At 33.9% G+C, this 23,426-nt stretch overlaps 1 protein-coding gene across 2 annotated transcripts in view; it reads right to left on the reverse strand.

Moving 5' to 3' along the window:
* Positions 1 to 16,946: 16,946 nt before the first annotated feature.
* Positions 16,947 to 23,426, reverse strand: part of LOC105341201 (protein jagged-1-like) — a 332,190-nt gene continuing 325,710 nt past the window's right edge. For both annotated transcript variants that reach the window (XM_066076511.1, XM_066076554.1), the window contains 2 exons: positions 22,871 to 23,095; positions 16,947 to 17,221 (listed from right to left, as the gene is read on the reverse strand). In XM_066076511.1, coding sequence (XP_065932583.1) covers positions 17,007 to 17,221; positions 22,871 to 23,095 — 440 coding nt within the window. In that variant the 3' untranslated portion in view covers positions 16,947 to 17,006. The remainder of the gene's footprint in view (positions 17,222 to 22,870; positions 23,096 to 23,426) is intronic.

The raw sequence follows: 23,426 nt of genomic DNA on the forward strand, positions 1-23,426 counted from the left end.
ACAACGACACAATCCGTAAAAAAGTACACAATTTGACAAACTTTACTTCTTCTTGTTGTTGACATTCTTTCCTTTTGTATCAGCATGCGTGTGGTTTTATAAAATCAAGAGAAATCAAAAGAAAGCTAGAGAAAACCTAATGCATATGTCTGATGACGTCAGCTTGGACGCTTATTCGCCGACTACTTCTCATGAAGAAACTTTTCTCTGACGAATTTGTTTTTCTGTATTAATTCCATGAAATAAATTGGTTTCAAAATTTTCGCATCGATTTCTTAGATTACAATATTCACCACAAATCAATCGTCATAATGCTAGATTGCATGTTTTCTTTTCGTACAGTGCATGATTTATAAACTGTTTATTTTTTTATATCATTACTGCATGAGGTGAAGTTGCATGATCCGGTAGTTCATATTCATGTAAGTAAATGTGTGAAGTATTCTGGTAAAATAAAAAAAAGAAAAAGAAAAGGGGGGGGGGTGATTAATCAGAGAAATGGCAATATTAGAGAATACAGAATATATAGTGATTTATTTATAAGGAAATAGTCATGTCAAACAATAATAGCATTTATATTATAAATTAACTCTTAAATTAAAAAATAAAAAGAAGGCACTTACAATATCTTTTTATTAAATTAAAAAACCCCCAACATTTTCCCTCTCTAAACATTGTTTTATTTGATATTTTTTTAGTAACCGAAGCTTATAACATGGGCGTCGCGGCGCTCGCCCATGTAGTGCTGTTGGTCTTGGGGTGCGCACTGCGCGCACTCCTCAAACACTTCCATGTGCAGTGCCGGACCCCAGTGCGGAGGCGTCCGCGGACCAAACAAGAGATGTGCGTACTTGAGGAGGGGTCCCTGATCTTCCAAAAACCCACCAGCGGCGGAGGAGGCCTGAAGGTAAATGATATTTTAATTAAAATTCATTAGATAGTTATATTTCTTACTTGATCATACATTGTGTAAATATCAGTAGAAAAGGTACATGTATGATGTAATATTTATGGTTATAAAACACAGAATATATGATTGAATATTGTTTTAGATCGAAGAGGTGGAAATGAGTGAGACAAGAGCCCCGGAGGAGAAGGACGACTCCCCCCTAGCGCAAACATGCGCTCCCAGACGTCGTACAGTAAGTACTTTAAACCATTAATATTACAACTTAGTGTCTACGTTAGATTTGTTGGGGAATTTTTTTTTATTTATTATTTTTTTTTTGCATATCGGACCCTCGCTAAAAATAATTATTCTGATTTTATTTTATTTGATGCTTTCCCTATACTACATGTATTATTCTGATTAAATTTTTAATTTTCTTTTTCAGATTACCAGGGATATGTAGAGTGTACAAATATATATTAGATAACAAAATTTTGAAAAAAAACTTTCTTGTTTTGTTTTCATTTAGGAATATTCAAAGGAAACCTTAGCGTGAAAAAGGTCAGATGTTTTAATGATGGGGCTTACTGGTGTGTAAACAGGTTTTAAAATGTGACAATGATACCATCTCTTCATACGTTAGACACAGATGGATTCGTCAATGAATACCAGGGTAGTATACATTAAATACGGATATGACAGATTAATGGGGATCACTGCTGCGTAAAGGTTTTTTTTTTAAACCAAACAAAAAAATGAGTTGTAAACCTATCGCCTCATCCCCTAGTCTTACCTAAGTACACGGTTGAAAGATTTATTTAAAAAGCCATTAATGGATTCACGGGACTATATGGAATCCGGTGCAGACAGCGTAAACAATTTTGTGTGATATTGTATAACTTTATTGCAAATTGTTTAACTGACCGTTTTGAATTAGAATCTACGATGAATGAATAGGTAACATTGTATCTGAGTGGATTTAACGCCCATATTAATTTTGATTCAACGGTGATGATAACAATATAGTTATTTCTATACACCTTTTAAATAGTCATTGCTTGATTGACTCTGAAATGCTTCGATGAATGACCTTGTCTGCTTTGATCTTCGATCCATTGAATATGATCTTCGATACACATTTCAATGTCAAAAGTTTTGAGGGGGTTTGAACAATAGGTCATTTTTTTTACACCTTTTCAACAGTCATTGCTTGATTGACTCTGAAATGCTTCGATGAATGACCTTGTCTGCTTTGATCTTCGATCCATTGAATATGATCTTCGATCCATTGAATATTATTACCTCTTATCTTCGATCAATTAATTAGCATAACAATATGATCTTCGATCCATTGAATATAATTACCTTTGATCTTCGATCCCTTAATTAACATAACAATAGAAATACCCCCATTAAGTAGGTCAAGGTTGACTTCCATTGTTCTCGAGAACAATAGCTCTATTGTTTTGCCCCCCTATACAGACACCTACTGTAGTATACTACTGACATAAGTTTGCAGAGAAGTATGAGGCAAATACGGAGGTACGGGGAACCAAGAGGAACGGTTCTGTTGTAGAAATGCAAGTTATCAAGATGAATTTGGTACAACATTTTGAAATATATATAAATTTTTCATCAAAATAATTACTGGGGTTTTTTTCAGCACCAGTGTATAAAGACAAGAAGTCGAATAAAAAAATAAAACATAAAAATTATTGGTTTTAATAACCCCCAATGGGAAACCTTAACAATCAAAGTACTTAAGAACTGACGGGAGTTGATTTTGTCGATGTTTTTTATTTATTTTAAAATCAATAATATGTTATTTTGCATGACAAGTACATGTAGTTTCTAATTTGTATTTGAATTATGCACATTTTTAAAATATGAATTGTTGGACTTTTTCGACCAGAATGTCGTGAAACACCCATATGAATCATGTTAAATAATATTTAAAGATAAAATTAATTCAATCAAACTATGTATCAATAATAGAAAAATTTCTCGAAAATTGTATGGATCCAAGCAATATTGAATTCTAGTCTCGTTTAACCAAACGCTCGGCTGACACCGTAAATCTCCGACAAGCAAGAGAGACTATATGCTTGTCGGAGATTTACGGAGACAGCCGAGCGTCGAGTTGAACGAGACTATATTGAACTCTGGCGTAGGAATACATACGACTACAAAATATATCTAAATTGTTCGTACCATTTAAGATCTGACTATTTTCAATGTATTTATAAATAAGTTTCCTTGAAAAACAATGCTTTAGCATACATTACATCGAGTTTAACAATTATTTTCAAGAACTAAGTCTTGTCAGAAGCGATGATTTGTGCTGAGGTCCAAACACTGTTTCACTTTCGGTTTGTCTGTGAACTGCATAGGAGAGTTAATTAAAATCAACTCCCAAAAATGGATTTCGAGCTACCATATCATTACCAGAAATATTCAATACATAAAATTAACTTTCAATTTTGAACAAATCATTTCAGATTCAATGTGCACAACAGAAAATTTATGTGCTGAAAACATCGGAGAAAAGACAAAAGCCTGGAGATGGGACCGAATATGGAATCACAAATGTGCTGTCAAGCACAACAAATTTCACCATGAGCTGTATGTGTCTTTATAACACCTCGCAAAATTCCAACACAAAATGCCGATTGCTGTGAGGCTTCAGCCAACGTGACGGTGACAAAAGTATCAGGATAACTAATACTGTAATTACTGATCTTAAAATTATTAAATAGACAAACAAATGCTAAGATATATCCTGATAAAACTATTTAAACATATAATTTCGTCTTGTACCAACTTAAAAAAGTATGATACATAGAATTGTGAGCCTACTAAAAACATTCTATAATGATTCAGACACATCTGCATATATGCTATATAAGTAAAGTAATGTGTATCAGTAATACAAAATGCACAAAATCAGCCGAAGCCGGTATTATGATAATGTTTGACCTAAACGAACTTTCTGCATGAAAATTGCAAAGTTTTGTTCATAGATGCAATTATACATTGTCTGTGTATTTGGATGGTTTACAAGCATTAGTATCCTTAAGAATAGTACTTTTAGGGTATTTTAAGGTAAAATGAGTAGATAAAAAATGTGTTTTAAAGTAAGAAGGCAAACTTCTTTGTAAGTTGTTGATAGTTTGCAAAAATATGACACTATTAGTTTCCGTCGGTAATCGTAGAGTCCATGGCGCAGAAGGTTAGGTCGTTCTACTTGTGAACGTTACATTTTGTTATCGGGTGTTCGAATCCCCGCGACATCGCATTTTGTTTTCTTCAGTAGCATTTTAAATTTATTTCTTCCTTTAATATATTTGGTTTAACTATAAACATAACAATTATGACATTTTTACCAACATTTTTTTTTTATTCAGGAAAATAAAATGTGAATCTTTTTGCACATTAATTTATATGTCAAAATTAAAAAAAAACAATTAAACAAGCGTTGGGAAAAGAAATCATAAATAACGGATTTAATATGTATATATTCTTAATGTAATAAGGACAAAAACCAGTTTATTATATGTACTTAATTTTCGCAGTTTTCCTCTCTCCGAGTATTAATTTTAATTGTTAAGTTAGTCAATTTTATCACGACAACCCACAATTATTGAGTATCGACAAACACCAAAAAAAAAATTTAACTTTCTAGGGTTTGCGTTTTTCATTAAATGTTACAGTGGAATTATTGTTTTCTTATTGGTGTAAAATATTTTATTTTTATTTTATTTTCAGGAGCTAGAGAATTTCAGCACTCTGGATTGACTCCAAACAGCACACCTGCAGCTTCCCAGGTCACTGATCATGAAGATTCATCAGATGACGCGGACGACGATGGACCGGCTGATGAGATTATTGATTTAGATCGACGGGTAATGCAGTTTCTTGAAGATGCTGTCTTGTCGGATCCAAATTCAGATGATGGAAATGAATATGAATGCCTGAGAAGCTCAGGGTCAATTGAGAATGTACCTCTACTCCATGATGATCCTGATCTGTTCAAAATCAGAGAGGCAAAGATTCGTGGCTGCGGCTGTAAGAACAAGTGCGTTTCTATCTTCAGCGATGATACTTTGTACTCGCACATCCTAAACATGAGAGAAATGTCAAAGGAAGAAAAAGACATGTACATCATGGGATCGCTTGTGGACAGCTGCAAAGAAACGACAAAACGGGAAAAGAAAAGAATACGTTCCAGGCAGACTTTCATGTTTTCCGGGGAATGAGTTTGCAGAAATACGTTCCTGCTTGTCTATGATATAGGGAAGCACTTTCTTCATAATATTATCACCCATAAGAATACACATGGAGTAACACCACGCAAGCATGGGAACCTAGGAAAGAAACCTAGTTATTCGATACACTATGATGACATTAAGTTAGTTGTACAGTTCATCTCTAGTTATGCAGATGACTTTGGGTTACCACAACCAGCTGCCCTAAGAGGAAGAGATGACACTCCTCCCATATACATTCCATCCGATACAACGAAGAAGAACTCGGCGTCGTCCTCCTCACTCACATGTAATGTAGTCTCCTGTGAATACTTTCATCACATTCTCCTTGTCAAAATCTCCCAACTTGTCATCTCCTACACTCTTTAATGTTTTCTTCAGCCTGGCTGCTCTCTAAAAATGATATTAAAATGTTAAGTTATAATAAACATTTATTTGATAATCAATTTAAGTATATTTTTGATGTAACACTGAATTATTGGGAAAGGTAACAAGATGCCACTATGTCATTCCATGTCATTATCTTTGATGTTTTAGCAATAAGAAACTTTTTAAGACTTACAGATGTAAGACTATTCATTCAAGGTTACTGGGTCGCTCAGTAAAGTAAATTTGCACCTTATTAAAATTGACCCTAGATGTCAAGGCAGGTTTGGGTTTGATTGGATTACAATTTTGAAATTTAAAAGAGACTGCGATAACTGATGAACAATAATGATGAAAGTAATATAATAACTGTAATACTATAAGCAATATTCATTAGTGACAAAAAAGTCAAGAATAATGGCCTTCTTTTTCTTGAAAAAGACTGAGGAGGCTGCTAGTGTTAGAATTTGAATACTTTTTATCCCCTTGCGCAACCTATACGAGTGCACAAATATTTATCAAACTTTGTACAATTATTTGGTATATCAAATGACAAACCCTATTAATTTTCAGGTCTATTGGTTAAATACTTTTTGAAATATCACTATTCAACAAAATATTTTTAAGTATGACTCCATTTCACTAATGTGAAACTTAAAGGGGCAATTTTGGTTGCTTTTTTAAAATGCCTTACTGAAGCATTGTAAACACTTAAATTGAAAAAAAATAATTTTTGACCAAAATTGTGACCATGCCCCTTAAAGTAAAAAAAAAAGCAGGGGAAGCATATATAAAATCGCACAATATATGTAGGTTATAATGATTGTCATTAAATAAAGCCAAATTTTTTAACTTTAAAGCATGTTTTTTATTTCTGCTACGAATAAGTGAAATGTACAATCAAGTTAACATACTCCCTTTTATTTACACACCCAAAGGCTTGGGGTAAGGATAAAAGAGATATTATTTATACAGATTGGTTAAAAGTAGATAAATACATGTCATATCAACTCTGTTTAAAATTATAAGCATATAAGTCTAATTAATGCCAAAATTTTCCACATACAATGTAATTTGGTCACCAGAAATTACATTTCCCTGAAAAATAATTCATGTCTCAATAAGACTTGAGGTTCAGAACTTACCCTTCTTCTAAACTTAGTTCTATGCTATTAACTGTTACATCATTTAAAAAGATTTACTTACTTCCCGTCTTCTGCTTTGGCGTCTGCTTCTATGGGTATGTTCTTTTTCCTTGCCAGACAGCTTTTGCCTCTCTGTGTCCCTTAGACACGTATGTACAGAGGTACATCTCCTTATAAATCAAACTGTTGACTGTCGGCACAACAAAAAAGGAACATTACTTGGTCGTTTATATTTTCCTCTCATGTCTTTAACAAAATCTGAATCAGCTATTAAAGTACATGTTTTATTTATCATGTCTGCCAGCGACTTATTTACGCTACCTGAAGTCTTACTCTGACGATGTCTAAACCAAATGTGTTACTTCGTCTTCTATTTCTACGTCCGAGTTATCGTGCTCGTTTTCTGATTTTGCATGATCTAATTAGATACGTTTTGTGGGCCGACAGTCATCATCATTTCTTTCTTTTCATCCCTATGCATCAGTGCCGTCTAATTGAGCTCACGATGGCATCGATTCAAATGCCTGATATAAACAAGTGACTGTGTTTTGATCGAGCAAAGGCGCCGCCATCTTTGAAGTGACATCACTCCAACTTCCGGTAACACGTGAACCCGACTGTTCGAGGAATCCGGAACGTTGTTAGGCCTAGACGCCGTACTTCCGACTTTGTGCATTTCTATAACTTGTCTGACTGGTGTTGCCAACAAAGACTTTGATGTTGTTGACTGGCGAAGTCAACGTATGGGTAAAGCATGCGCCAAAACAGAGTCATTATGAAGAGGCTGAGAGGACAATGGCTGGCGTATCAAATTACCACTTATGGGTCTATCAGCGACTTCGAAGTCAAATTGTTTTCAGTCGGCATCAACAGTAACAGGGTGTGGCAATGCCACAAAAAAGGTGGAATAAGAACCACAAATGGTTGGCATTGAAGCTTCTGTGCGCACGATAGTAAGCTGATCAGAGGCAGCGTGCCCTCCTCTGACCAATGGCGTCAGCGTGGTCAGCATCTCCTGTAACCAGATAGCCGTATATATATGAAATATAATTTTATGATTGCATTCTGCTTTACGTTAATTAGTCATTAGCTTGTTGTGCACTCGATACGAGTATAATGAACAACGTTAAATGTCATCGACCGAAAAGGACAACTGCGTAGTTAGAATTCGTGGTGTTAGCGGAATGACCAAGAAGAATAAAACTCTCGATGATGACTTTGGAAAGCAGTCAACGGATACAAGACTCTTAATTGTAATTAACCTTTAACAATGGACGTCGTTGATAAGTCACTTATGAACTGTGACCCGAAAGGATGTATTAACAATTGCTTATTCTATGTTACTGATTTTTATGCTTACGATTTGATTAATAATTGGTAGATTGATTTTAGACCACTATACGATTACAATGCTTAATAAATATCATAAAACATGATCTTACTTATGATTTCAAAATCCTAGAGAATAACAACAGAAGGATCACACTCCGAAGACGATGTCGATTTTTTCGCAAAACGTTCGCTAGAGGAGCCCGGGCACTGCTGGATGATAATACATTTCTGTTTTTATTTCATATAAATCCAATAAAGGCCAAAAAGAATGAACAGTTCTCACAAAATATAAAAAGGACACAACAATAATAAACTACACGGGTGGGCTTCTCCGAGCGAGCACTGAATTAACTATGACGGGTAGTGGCGCGAAAGCTTCTCGATATTTTCTGTGAATTAATGGTCATTACTGAGCATGCGCTAGATATACTGAATATTTAGCTCTGTATGTACGACAAGGACGAAGGATGAACCAAATAACCAACAAGAAAGTACTTAACTTTGTCCATTTATAAATTATAAAAGGCCTTATTAGTGGTGTCGGCCATTTCACTGTTCGACCATAGATATCATCAGGCCTTACTTTTGTGACGCGGCTCGAAACGTCAACAATGAAATGATGCAACCTTCATTTCTTGCATGAATCACCCTAGCCTTTAATTTTTTGAACAATTTTTTTCTTTTTCAAGAGGATTTATGTATTGTATATTTTATATTCTTTTTTGTAGACACTGAAAGAACACAACTGACTTTGACAGGCAGTACAGGAAAAGGATCAGTTTCTATAGAAAAGACTACCAATACTAAAGAAAAGAGAAAATGGGATAAGAAAATTTTAGCATGTAATGCAATGAGCCAAAACCCAAACTCCAACGACATTTTGTCGAAAAAACATGCAAATGAGCTGCTGGTCGCCAAGTTTTTCTCTCTCCGCATACGTTCTAAGGAGGGGAAATAATTACTTGAAGAAATGACCAACAAAGGAAATTTTATTAAAAATTCTAAAGTTTTAGACAGTGGGCATGGAGAAATCATACATGTACCTTTTAAGTATCAAGAACAAAAAGTATCAGTAAATTAGTTTTCTCCATTTGAGTACTGTCTGTGGTTTTTCATAGAAACTGATCTTTGAAAGCATCAGAAGAATTGTCATGGTTACCCCAAGAATGAAAAAAAAAACCCACTAAATCGTAGTGTTAAAGAATACTAAATCGTAATGTTAAAGCAAGAAGTGCATTGCTTTTGCCTGTATGTGATTCTGGAAATGAGAAACTACGAGATATAGTGACACATGGTGAGAAAAGATCTATTTATTCTTCAATATGGAGAAAAACTGTTTAAAATAGAAGAGAGAAAAAACAATAGACATTTTTTAAGTCAAAAGATCAGGGAATTGGGAAGATTTCTGCGAAATGTTGCAAAATTATAAAGGCTCAGACCTAATTCGATGGTGACGCAAACAGAAAACAAGAAGTTGATGACATTTTTGAGTTACGCAAAATGAAATGAAGTGATAGAGTATCGATTTTAGCTTACCAATCACTTCAAGGAAAAATGTTAAGTATTAAAAATCATCTAAAGAAGTTCTCATCAACTTAAACTGAATGTCACAGAAAAGGTATGGTATGAACTGGCTAAAGTTATTTCATGTCAAATAACACTTCTTAATCGTCGTCAAAGTGGAAAAACATCAAGGATGAAAGTTGCTGAATATTCGTTTGCACCAAAAAGACAGATGAAGAAACCAGCAAGTACTTGACCCCGTGGGATTATAAATATGTAACAAATTCTTTCGTCTAGAGGTGAAGGAAAAGGGGGGAAACAAAGTGCCTATTTTGTTGACTGATGAAACAAAAAGCATCATAGATTTGTGAATGAAAACAAGGAAGAGCGAGGAGATTATCCCTGAAAACCTTTATGTGTTTGCTGTTCCAAAGAGTGTTCATTACATCAGATGCAGGTTAATTACAACCAAATTGGACATAAAGCATCCTTATGGAAATGTTAATATAAATTGCAGAATTGAAGTGCCAGTTTCTGTTCAAAATGGGGAAAACCTCAAAACTGTATTTAAAATGTGGGTGCGTTTTTGGAAGTTGATTTTAATCAACTCTCCTATGCAGTTACTCTGGCAAACCGAAACTGAAACAGTGTTTGGACCTAATCACAAATCATCACCGCTGACAAGAGTTAGTTCTTGAAAATAATCGATAAATTCGATGTAATGTACGCTGAGGCATTTTTTAAGGAAACCATACCAGCACAGTTATGACCATTGTTATTATAGTCTGTCCCAAGATATTTATGCTGCATATTTGAACGATTTTTAATAAAAATACACATACTTGTGACAGAAGTGCAATTAAAATTGATGAAAGGGAAAATTCATTCACACATTATCATTTTTCCCTCGTAAAAATTCACAGGAACGAAAACAGATTTCCTACGGAGATTTATTTTGGGGAATGTTGACATCTTTTCTCCATTCGGAAGTACTCGGGACACCTCGTGCAATTTTTCAACGTTATCATCCGGGCGTCTTCATCTCCTTGGCAATGGAACCCCCCCCCCCAGACTTGTTATTCTTAGCCGTGTATTGATACCCGACAAGCTAGAGGTGGCGTTTCAAATGAATGAACATCGTCTGAACCGAAGTATTAAATCTGCAACAATTTTTACAATGATTTTTTAAAAGAAAAATTTAAGTGTTATTTAATCATTCACATTTTACTCCATATGGTGAAAAACATTGACTTTATACCGTATTGCAAGATTATATCCCCACCGATGGAAGTATATGTATATTGTAGATTGCTAACTGTACAAACTGGTGCATACTATATTTAGAATGTAATGCATGCTTTTTACGCTGTAGCCAAGTGAACATCTTAATAGCACGATTTTGTACAGTTAGCAGTCTACAATATGCATATACTGTGGTTTCATCAATATTCGTTGAATACCAATTTTCGTGGATTTCTTGTTAAGTTTATCCATGAAATTAAGTGTTCATTGAAGTGCAATTTCTACTAATAATTTGTATTAATAGGATCATTGGCCACGAATTTAAGTATCCCTGAAACCATGATTTTCACTTTATCCACGAAAATTGATACTCTTGAATATAAATGAAACCACAGTACTACGGTTAGCAAACCCCATTATCTATATTTAAATTTTCTTTCAAATGGATTATAAACCTTTCCTACTTTGACCATTTTTACATAAATTCTGCTTTTCATAAAAAATAAATTGCTAGCACAAACATTTTTTTTAAAAGTTTTGAAAAATGTAATGTTTCAACGCGTCTTTATGTATTGTTAATCTAAAGACAAAAGCTATAAAAGACTATTCTCTTGGTCAATGGTTACAATGTCCTATCCACTGTCCTATTTAAAAAAAAACGAAAAAAACGCAGTTGTTGTTTATTGACACAACATTAATAACACAGAATAAGAAACCAACACGAATTGATTCGAACGAATTTTGTAAATGTTGATACATATAGAGATACATGAAAGATTCACAGTCAATATATCCAGTGTATGTAGCATTATACATGTAAATGAGATAAGATAGAGTCATCACGCAACATACCTAACATATACATGTATACAATCATTTCATACATATCTTTTACAACTATAATTACGCTATGCTTTGGTTATGATTTTAATGATATGCTATACTATTTTAAGGATATGCTATACTTATATAATAATATGCTATGAAAATTTGAAATGAAAGGCTTAATGAGAAGATATGTTATGGTATGCTATGACATTTGCACGAAAACGTCTCTAATTACTGTAGAGTTCAATACATTTGAATTAAAATGATAAGAGGCTAAAGCCCACCACTGTTATGTATTGTTAACAATATTTCTCGAAAATATAATAAATTAAAAGCGCGTTGAATCATGTTGTATGCTATGTTATGGTATGATATGATGATTGGCAATCATGAGATTATATGTTATGGTATCGGATTCCAAAGCAGTGGTATAAGATTTCAGTGCTCTGTTACATTGTATGCTGTGGTATATGATGTAAACGATTTATAAATGCTTGAACTGACTGAAGGCATAAGTAGGACTTGTCAATCTGAACTATAAAAAACAAGATACATAATAAATTATCCGGGGATGCACAAACAACTGCATGTATTTTTATACGCACTACTGAATTCAAGATCCATTGATATTCCCAAATATTGACTGACATTGTCTGACATCCACTGTACATTGACTGTACCTCACTGTACATGTCACTGACTTCCACTGTACCCCACTGTACATTTCTACTGAACAGCACTGTATCCCACTGTACACCACTGTACAGTCCTACTGACTTCCACTGTACCCCACTGTACGCCACTGTACAGGGCACTGACCAGCACTGTACCCCACTGTACGCCACTGTACCGGGCACTGACCATCACTGTACCCCACTGTACGGCACTGTACTATTAATTTAAGAAAAAAATCAGATTTTTAAATCTACAGTATATTTTTTTTTTTCGATATTTATTTTTATTATGCTGTATATACATGTAGCATTATCATTATGTATACAGATAACTTGACAGAAGAATGCAACAGGTCGTTAAATTTATTTAATACGTTTTCTTTATTAATAAATGTCTATTGTTATTGAATGTTACGATCATAAAATTATGATAATTTCCCTAGCTATAAGGTGAAAGTATTGAATTTTACATGTTGAATCTAATTATTAAAAAAGTACAAGTCATTATGTTCATTCTGCCAGTCATTCGAAAATAACCCCCCCCCCCCCCCCCCCCCACCAGCAAGGTTACATAATCATTTCTTATTGATGATATATGACAGGCCCTCGTTTAAATGATCGGGTTGTTAATTCTCTGTGTCTCATAAGCTGTGTTTTAGCCACTAAAACAGTCAATTAAACACAGAATCCACAAAATATATCCATGCTTGTTTGTTTTTTTTTTACACATGTCCAAATATCATGACTGCCCGCTTGACTACACAGGTACATTTTGAAGATAGCGTGCAAGTTTCTAGCTCATTTGTTAATTGATTTCTTTTGTTTAAAATATTTAAATATACATTGCAAATGTCGGGTTTTGATTCTACAAAATAAAACCTACTGCAGAATACATTATAAATTTTAAACATAATCAGTGACATATTAAGCGGTAATTAATTGTATCATTAATTTCAGCAAGAAATAAAAGGAAGGATTTAAATCGAGGAAGGTTGTAATATGCGTAGCTGTACAGTTTTCTAAATATATGATTTTCTTTTAAATGTTTAAGAAATAAGATATATATAATGCCCTACGCTACACGCTTTTTTGTATAATGTGTGTGTGTGTGTGTGAGAGAGAGAGAGAGAGAGAGAGAGAGAGAGAGAGATTACAGGTACATCACTTTCTGACAATATTGTATTAGTGTCATTTGCAAGCGTAGAAAAGTTCACGATAACATCTATGTTGGAAGTGGCGGCTGTGATGCTGTAAGGGGATTTTAACGTGCTTATACCTTTCTGACTCCGGGCCTCAAGTTTTAGCACTAGAAAATTGATGAGAGAGATAAGAGAGAGAGAGATCCATTTATCAGAAATAGATTAAAATAATAAGAAATAGGTTGTCTATTAATCTGCTTCTTTTACAAATCAATTATTTTTCTTTATGTCTTACGTTTATTTTTGCCAACCAACTCCGTGGTTTTAGAAAAATATCTGCAAACTTTAAGTCGAAAAATGAAATGTAATTATATGGATAATATCACACCCCCCCCTCCTTTTTCTTCCCGAATCAACTTGATACCCCTTGCAGTACTGTGTTATGTCGAAACGATTCATGTTAAGCAATCGGTTATAAAAATTAATGCATTTTTTTTTAAATTTAGACCTCGATGTGTAATCACTATTAAATAGATATAATAAATCCCACTTTTGTGCAAAGATTACATGAAACTAGTCCTACATGTAAGTAAATTATAATAATCTTTTAAGACAGATTTTAAATGATTATGATCCCAATGCACCCGGCAACCATAATGATTTTTTTTAATCAAAAGTGAAAATTCAGATTTTTTGTTTGAACAGTGTATTTTCCCGACGTTTACCTCTCTTTATTCATAGGCCCCAACACATATACACAGGTGGTCAGTTTTCACACCTTGACACAATCACCCAGCCGTGTGTATAGTCTGAGCCTTTCTGTTAGTTCCAGGTTATTCGTTGTTCCCAGACAGACAAAAGATTTTTTTCTGTAGACATACACAAAGAAGGAGACAGTACACTGTCGATATAAAATTTTTTAAGACAATCATTGAATAACGAACTTCAAATTATTTGAATCCATGGACATTATTCCGAAACTAAAGATAAATACATACTTTAATTTTTTTAATGCCAATATGTAGATTGAGCCGCTGTCAACATTACTACATGTAATCGGTAGTACTTTATTTAAATACTAAAATATTCGTACGTTAGCATGGGGAGAGAGAGAGAGAGAGAGAGAGAGAGAGAGAGAGGAGAGAGAGAGAGAGAGAGAGAGATATTTTATAGAAGATTTGAAATGTTTGCTATGATACAATATACTGGTTTCAGTAAATGAAGAAAAAACAGAAGAAAAAACTAAAGATCGTTTTAAAGGCCGAACTTTTTTACCGGGTGGTAAATCTCAGGTGAGGGCGGGGCATAATTTCTAGAGGTGTGAAAGCCTCCGGGGATGGAAGTCTACCTGCGATCGTGAACGCTGCTAATCACTATACACAGGAAGCAAATATTACACAAGATATAAGTAATAAGTCAGAATTCGTCATAGTTTGAATATCTTTTTGTTTTAATGACCATACGAAGCGATTTTATACAGAAATGTCGTCCGAGCACGTGTGTAAAGCACAATTAAAAAAATTCAGTAAACTAATTCTGCTTTAAAGATTTAAGTCAGTTCATTGTGTTTAGCACTTGACATTGTTTAAGACGTTAATTTTAACAAATATAATTGTATAAGAAAACCATACGATCAGTAAAAATATTCACTTGAATGTAAAGGCAGCCATTATACGATGACAACTAATGGAGTTCGTTTTCCATGGAGTGACGTTTACTTGCAACAAGTTCCAATTGAGTGTATAATCAGTAAATACAGCTTTAATAGCTCATAAATCTGTTTTAAAAAAAAATTGTGTATGCATGTTTTGGGCTGCATGCTCATTCATCGTCGTGAAATTTATTAATTCATATACATTCAACATGATTCAAAAATAAATTGCGTATTTTCAATTACTGAATAATAAAACTATTTTTCTCATTTATCCGACCCTCACACAGTTCACTTATTACGGAGAGAGAAAATAAACGTGTTTGACTATTAATTAAGGTGTCGCTTATTATTGAAGAGGTGCTAAAATTAAATTTTGATGCAGCAAAAATATTGCGCGAGGGGGGGGGGGGGTCGGGGGCTTATGTATGCCTTCCTGACTTTGGAGGAGAATAGTTACAACATGAGAGAGAGAGAGAGAAGGAGGGGGTATATTTTTTTCTTATTAAACCTGTTACTACATGTATATTATGGCAACATTCTTAGCTGTGCAAGAGAAGATTCATGCAGATGTATTACATGTGTTGATAATGAACAGTGTTTAATTTCAATAGTATATATTTAAAAGTACCGGTGAAATATTATTTGAACACTGTTTGTTATCACCATATTTCATTTTTAATTTAACACAATACTTATTTTGATATCAGCGACTGGGGGGGGGGGGGGGGGGGGTGAGGATTTATAAATGTTAAACATGTTTAATATCCGACTTGATTTAAATAATAAAAAAACGCATCTAAAATGACTAATATAAGGAGTATTTCGTTTATTCATACATGTTATGTTTTTGAAAAATATATATTTCAAATGGATTAAATAATCAAAAGACCACAAATACCCTTATAAGGGAATTACATAATATCTTAAACAAGGTGTCAGACGGACAATTTACAAGGTTGAATATTGGGACATTCACACCTTTTGATCTACTGAAAGTATGTATACTATACAGATACTGACTCGCTGATCTTCCTGTGAAGTAAAACTTCAAAGACATTTTAAAGTCCAGACCAGTTATCTTCTCTCTTTTGAAAAAAAGTCAGTATGTTGAGCAATATGGTGGAATTTTTTTTATCGTTAAAATAGTTGTCCCTCCTCCACATATATGTTACATTAAAGTTTTAAAATTCAGATAATTAAAAACTGTCTATAAATTGTAATTCTCTTAATTTTAAAACTTTAATGTAACATTTATACTAATATTTTTTTGACAATATTGATTAAATGAAATTCATTGTAAAAAAAAATCATGACAACTAGATATTTAGTTACTAAAACAATGATTTTGAAATATATAAAAATATTTTCCCCTTTTTATTGAATAAGTTGCTATATTTTGTATGATAATTGGATTCCGAGTTTTTAGATAAATACATGCGTGGATCGGAGGATTGGGGGGGGGGGGGGGTCAGAGTTTTTTAAACCTACATAGTAAAACTATCCAAAATTTGTCTAAGTTCCCCCAGAAAACAAGTATCCCTGCCCTTTCCCTGGAAAGAATTCTGACCGCGCATGTAATTATTAATGAACTTAAAGAAATAGAAGCCCATTTTCTCTTTTGTAAGCAATAGGAAAGGATCAAAACAAATCCAGATTTTGGTCTCAAATAAAGTAAATATTCAATTCATTGTTTAAACAATAAAAACATACTAGGTACAGTGGGTTACAGTGGTGTACAGTATTTGTCAGTACCCTGTACAGTGGGGTACAGTGCTGGTCAGTGCCCCGTACAGTGGTGTACAGTGAGGTACAGTAGCTCTGTACAGTGGGTGTACAGTGGATTTACAGTAGGGTACAGTGGTTATACAGTAGATGTCAGACAATGTCAGTCAATTTTTGGGAATATCAGTGGATTTTGAATTCAGTAGTGACGGTAACTTTTCATCTATGACACCAAATAATTTGATGATTAGACGGGAACGCCAAACACGTCAACTTCACACAGAGCGAGAAACTCTGTTGTCTTGGAGATCTTTACGAATCTTCCCTGTGTTGATGTCGGACAATCGATGACGACCAGCTGTGACGCAGTACCGGGACCAACAAAGAAACCACAGGGAGTGTTGATGTCAGATTCTGTCAGCCCCACAGTGACGGTAACATCCTGCAGCCGGAATGACATATCTAAAATAAGTCATATTTTGGTCATAAGGGTATGTACAGAACACTAGAACAAGCTTCTACACCAGTTGTACGGATAAGTTCAGTAAGCTTTTTAAACAAAACGCTTCACTTTTTGCACGGTTCTGTTTATAAAATACAGTTGCAAGCTTTGTGAATGGTTTGCTTGCTGTTATTATGAGGTGGTCGTGGCCTGAAGCCTTTTACTTTTTGCGATAATGATTTTAAAAGTAACATACGTGTACATCATTACAGGGGAATATAATATTTATAATCTTTGTGAAAAAAAAATGGCTTTTCACTCCTAAAGTTTAGACAGTTATCAACTGTTATAAATTTATTCAACTAATTTTTTTTTTATTCAGGAATTAATTCTATGTGTTCATGCACATGTTTCTATATGCTAGTCTAGCCGAACACGCCATCGGATATTTTTTTTGAAACGACATCTTGTGAACAGTCAGACATTTCGTTTTCTCTTCGGGCTACATGTATTTTTCATATATAAACACATTTCTTTTGATAAATACAATTAGTTCATAGTTTTTTTTTCATTTTATGGACACGTATTATATCTTCACTGTATGCAATCGATTGAACATGCATTTCAATTGTCTCTAAACCCATTTTTAAGAAAAACTAGCGATTTTTGTACCATATATTCTTGAATAACGTACACAGTAACGGTTTTCCGATGTCTGATGGCCAGTGATCGGCCAGATTTAAAAAAAATAATGGCTGTGTGCGCATGGTTTAGTGCATTTTATTTTCAGGAATTCGTGAGTGCAAAGTTATAACTTTTTGTTTTGTGTTTTTTTTTAAATTAGCATCATTCTTTACATATATGTGTTGAAAAGTGTGGGTTTTTTTTCTCAAAATTATCATTTGTATTTTACGTATATGAGTTGAAAAGTGTGTTTTTTTCTCAAAATTATCATTTGTATTTTTTATGAGATAAACGAGTTGAAAAAGGTGATTTTATGGCCATAATTGGGCAAAATGCGGTATGGTGCTCACGAAAGCATCGTTTCCCAGTATTGTAAACTTCTGCATAATGCCAAAATAAAGTTAACATTCAAAGCTGCCATAGCTTGTTTTGTTGCGAATCTTTGACAGGGCATCAACGGTAACATTAAACAGTTTATATGTTTTATTTGTTTTCAAAAGTTGTATTACCCAATTTAAACTCCAATATGCAAAATAAAGACAAATGAATCATTGAAACAAGAGGCGCATGGGCCACATCGCTCACCTGAGGAACAATAGGTATGATAAAATCAGCTTAATGGAGTCATAATACAAACAATCTGGACAATGTACAATAATACATGTTGATCCTGTATTAATAAAATCCATTTTCCCCTGGATATTCTTATGTTTATAATCATTAGTCCCTTTTCTAACAGGACGATTTTATAGTCATATCATATCTTGAGTATTGCAGTTCTCAAAAAGATCCTTAACAATTGTTTATATATGGGATATAAACGTACATAAACTCTGAACCTTCTTGTGAGGCCAACGAATTGTCCTGGGGCCAAAGTCTTAACAATTATAAAGAATCATCTGGCTGATTAGTTTCTGAGAAGAAGATTTTTAAAGATTTACCATATATATTCCTTTGTTAAACTTTGACCCCCCATTGTGGCCCCATCCTACCCCTGGGGATAATGATTTTCACAACTTTGAATTTACACTAGCTGGGGACGCTTCCACACAAGTTTAAGCTTTCCTGGCTGATTAGTTTCTGAGAAGAAGATTTTTAAAGATTTACCATATATATTCCTATGTAAAACTTCGACCTTCCATTGTGGCCCCACCCTACCCCTGGGGGTCATGATTTTCACAACTATGAATCTACACTACCTGATAATGCTTCCACACAAGTTTCAGCTTTACTGGCTGATTAGTTTCTGAGAAGAAGATTTTTAAAGATTTACTCTATATATTCCTATGTAAAACTTCGATCCCCCATTGTGGCCCCACCCTACCCCCGGGGTTCATGATTTTCACAACTTTGAATCTACACTACCTGAGGATGCTTTCACAAAAGTGTCAGCTTTCCTGGCTGATTAGTTTCTGAGAAGAAGATTTTTAAAGATTTACTCTATATATTCCTATGTTAAACTTCGACACCCCATTGTGGCCCCACCCTACCCCCGGGGGTCATGATTTTCACAACTTTGAATTTACACTACCTGAGGATGCTTCCACTCAAGTTTCAGCTTTTCTGGCTGATTAGTTTCTTAGAAGAAGATTTTTATAAATTTACTCTATATATTCCTATGTAAAACTTCGACCACCCATTAAGGCCCCACCCTACCCTCGGGGGTCATGATTTTCACAACTGTGAATCTACACTACCTGAGGATGCTTCCACACAAGTTTCAGCTTTCCTGGTCTTATGGTTCATGAGAAGAAGATTTTTAAAGATTTACTCTATATATTCCTATGTTAAATTTCGACCCCCAATTGTGGACCCACCCTACCCTCGGGGTCATGATTTTCACAAATTATAATTTACACTACCTGAGGATGCTTCCACACAAGTTTCAGCTTTCCTGGTTTTATGGTTCATGAGAAGAATATTTTTAAAGATTTACTCTGTATATTCCTATGTAAAACTTTGACCCCACAAAAAATGTTCATGCAAATCCCATTTGTTTTTGCGATAAAGCATATATACAGCAGCCCAGATAAAAACTAAACATGCCTAATGCCAATTGTCGACAAGTACCTGTTCATATATTCTAACAACTACGTAATTTCATTAGTTAGCTTAAATAAATTGTAACCTTTAAATTGCAATGGCAAAATCAATGAGCACTTTTTAAGATTGGTCAGCTACGACAGTATAAGATGTACTCTGTAATGTTGCAAACAAATTTTGTGATGGCAATGGAAGTTTTAAAACAACAAAAATATTTTAATCGCAAAACAATTTGGAAAAAATCACAAACAGCAAAATTTGCAATGTCATAATACAGCGTACAAATATGGTATGCGGTTCTAGATGACGAACTCGTGTATATTGAGAGCGAGTTTGACACCCAAAAATCTACAATCCTTCATTTTCTGTATTATACATGTACTTACAGCAATTGAATTCTTTAATGCTTAGGTAATGCTTAGCGAACTGATTCACGACCAAATAATTAGATTATCGGACAAATAGCAACACGAGAAACAATTTAGAAATGCATGATTTAGTCCTAAAGGTGTTACAGAGCATGATGTCCGGAGAATGAAAACTCCCTCAAAAAGTTTTGGATGGAACAATAATGGTGGTTTTGAAAAAATAGTTTGAACAGTTAAAGTGCTACTCTACCCGGATATCATGATTATAACAAAGTTAAATCTGCACTACGTGAGAATGCTTCTACACAAATAACAGTATTCTGGCCGATTGGTGTTTGATAAGGTTTTTTAACAAATTTTCTTTGGATTCTTATATTAAAATTTAACCCCCTCATTGAGGCATACTCCTACACAGGGAACGTTGCTGGCACGATTTTCATGCGTGTTACTTTTCGTTAGAAAATCATGCAAAAATCCGATGAAAAGTTTCTCATGCGAATAAGTTTTCATGATATTTGCATGAAAACTGTATAATTTTAATGCGATTTTTTGGGGGATGTTTTACATGCAATAAGATATTTAGTTTCAAAATTATATAAAAGTATGCTAAATTCACATGAAAATTGCATGTTTTTTCATATAAAAATTATTTATGACAAATCAATCCATAACACTTTTAAAACATTCTTTCATTCATATATATTCACATAGTAGTATTTTTTTCAAACAATTATTGTTAAAAAAGTTGACATTAAGGCAATAAAAAATTTAAGGTATAAATCAAACATTAGAATGAAGTTTAAATTTTATCAGAAAATACATGTGTTTAATACCTTTTTATGTCTTTGTTCATGTAAACATGCAAAACTTTGCCATTACAATAGTCATTTTTACCCACTGAGTTATGCCCCCATTTTTAGATGGTCACTAAACATTAGGATTTTATTTTATATATGGTACATACTGATTGGATTGGTAATCATTGTAGATACATACTTTATGGCTTAGGTATTTTAAGTACAATTTAAGAGTTTGCGTGTACATGTATCAAACCTGTCGTATGCAGTTACTGAATTATATATAGTTTAATTTACAGCTATGTTCAGAGATGTATTTATTTCTTTGCTAGACAATAAAAATTCGCTTAAAAACCATAACAATGTGATACACGTTTTCCATGATTCCAAGTGAGAAATGCACAGACCTGTCATACTATTTCAGAAGGAGTGAGATTAGCAGTACTAAACCTGTTGGCATCATTAGTATTATAACCATGAACCTGTGTTTACTTTTAGAGAAATCATTGTTAAAGTACATATGTATTGTCATTTTAAAGACAAAAGCGATTACTTACTAACCACCGCTATAAAATAAGTTTTCTGTTCCTGACTGAACCCCCTTATATTTTACATAACGTGTGTGTTGGGTGTATTCCTCATACTCAATAGTACAGTATTTAATAAAGAGGGTTAGAGGCAAAGGAATCTCGAATTCATTATAATATGTCATAAAAAACTGTACCTTTAATGTTACGATTTTCAATATACTTACGAGCGTATTCAAAATCTGATTTAATCCTATCCGAATATTCTGACTCTATAAACTGAGCTGATATATTGTCCCATTCATGTATGTTATCCTCACTTGGATGAGCAAGCCACTCAATGGGTTTAAAACAGTTCATAAGACATCGCAGGTCATATTTATGGCAGTGTTTTGTAGTAAAAATATCGTCGTTTTTTGTACTTTTTATTAAATTAACAAATCCTAAGATTCAAAAACAGATTGTGTACAGGTCAACCAAAGATTACTCTGTTATTAGTAACGATTACTAAACTACCAGTGATTTCTGAACGCAGATAAATGACAGAAAACGGATGAAATTTTCTGACGCGAGGAAGTTCACATAATACTATTTATGTACTTTTGTTCAATAAGTAGCGTATGGTCCGACGAACTTTTTTTGGTGTGGCCTAACATACGCTTAGTTGAATTCTGTGCAAAGGTATAAGAGTTGCGTTTACAACCTATCCCCAGCCCCGGAGGGGGGGGGGGGTGTAAAATACAATACCCCATCGCAAGTTATTCAGTGGAGTATAATAAAAAGAAGTATTTAGAGAAATCCGGTAAATGTTCACACATTAATTTCTTTATCGTTTTACATTATTATGTCTATTCACTGCATTTATTAAAGCATAGATAATTCAATGATGAAAATGTGTCCGGCAAAATAAAACCATTTATACAACTTCTTTTTGCAGACAATACAAAAGAACAAATTAACAATTATTTCTCTTTTTTTTTTTGGAGGGGGGGGGGGTGACCATTTTAATTTCACTATATTGATCAAAGGTATGGACATAAAAACCAAAATCTAAACTTCAGTGTTCTCGTGATTTACTGTATTTCGATTCAATTTACAATGCTGAACAGATTCAAAATATTCTATATTTTGTAAAAATACAGTACCTTTTTAATTATTTTACATTAAACTGATCATGCTGACTGCTTCTAGCTATCAATACATCATTATTGTCGATCATTCCTTTAAAAGGAATACTTGTATACACTTACCTCCGTATTGATCTATTCCTCTGTTAAGTATTCTGACAGATGTGATGCTATACACAGCCTGCAGATCCACCCTCCACCAGGGATTGCTGTCGCCACCAGCTGTATGTGTACACTTGTGTACATGAATGTTTGTTTCTCTGTTGCCATCCACTGCATACGCGGCATTATAGCCAGGTAGTGTTGATGACTGTGTGGCAGGTTTACCTAATGTGATGTTCGGCAGAACTGTCAACGAAATTACAATAAATAATAATATTTGCGTGATAAAGATATGAGGATACCATTAACTTCAATAGAGAAATAGCTTTGACAGTTGATATTAAACTGAACTGTAAATGTAATATGTAAGCAATTCATTGTCACATTGGGCCCATATATTGAATAGTACGATGACGACTGTTTGGCATGTTTACCTAATGCGAACTTCGGCAGAACTATCGACAATTATACAGAGAAAAATGTCGATGTCTAGTGATTACGTAACGAATATACAATGCAATGTAAATATGGAATGAAAAAACAGTATTGACTTCAATGAATGTTAATCAAAAATGAA

Source organism: Magallana gigas, chromosome 1 (genome assembly GCF_963853765.1).
Source record: "Magallana gigas chromosome 1, xbMagGiga1.1, whole genome shotgun sequence".
In the NCBI taxonomy this organism is placed as follows: Eukaryota; Metazoa; Mollusca; class Bivalvia; order Ostreida; family Ostreidae; genus Magallana; species Magallana gigas.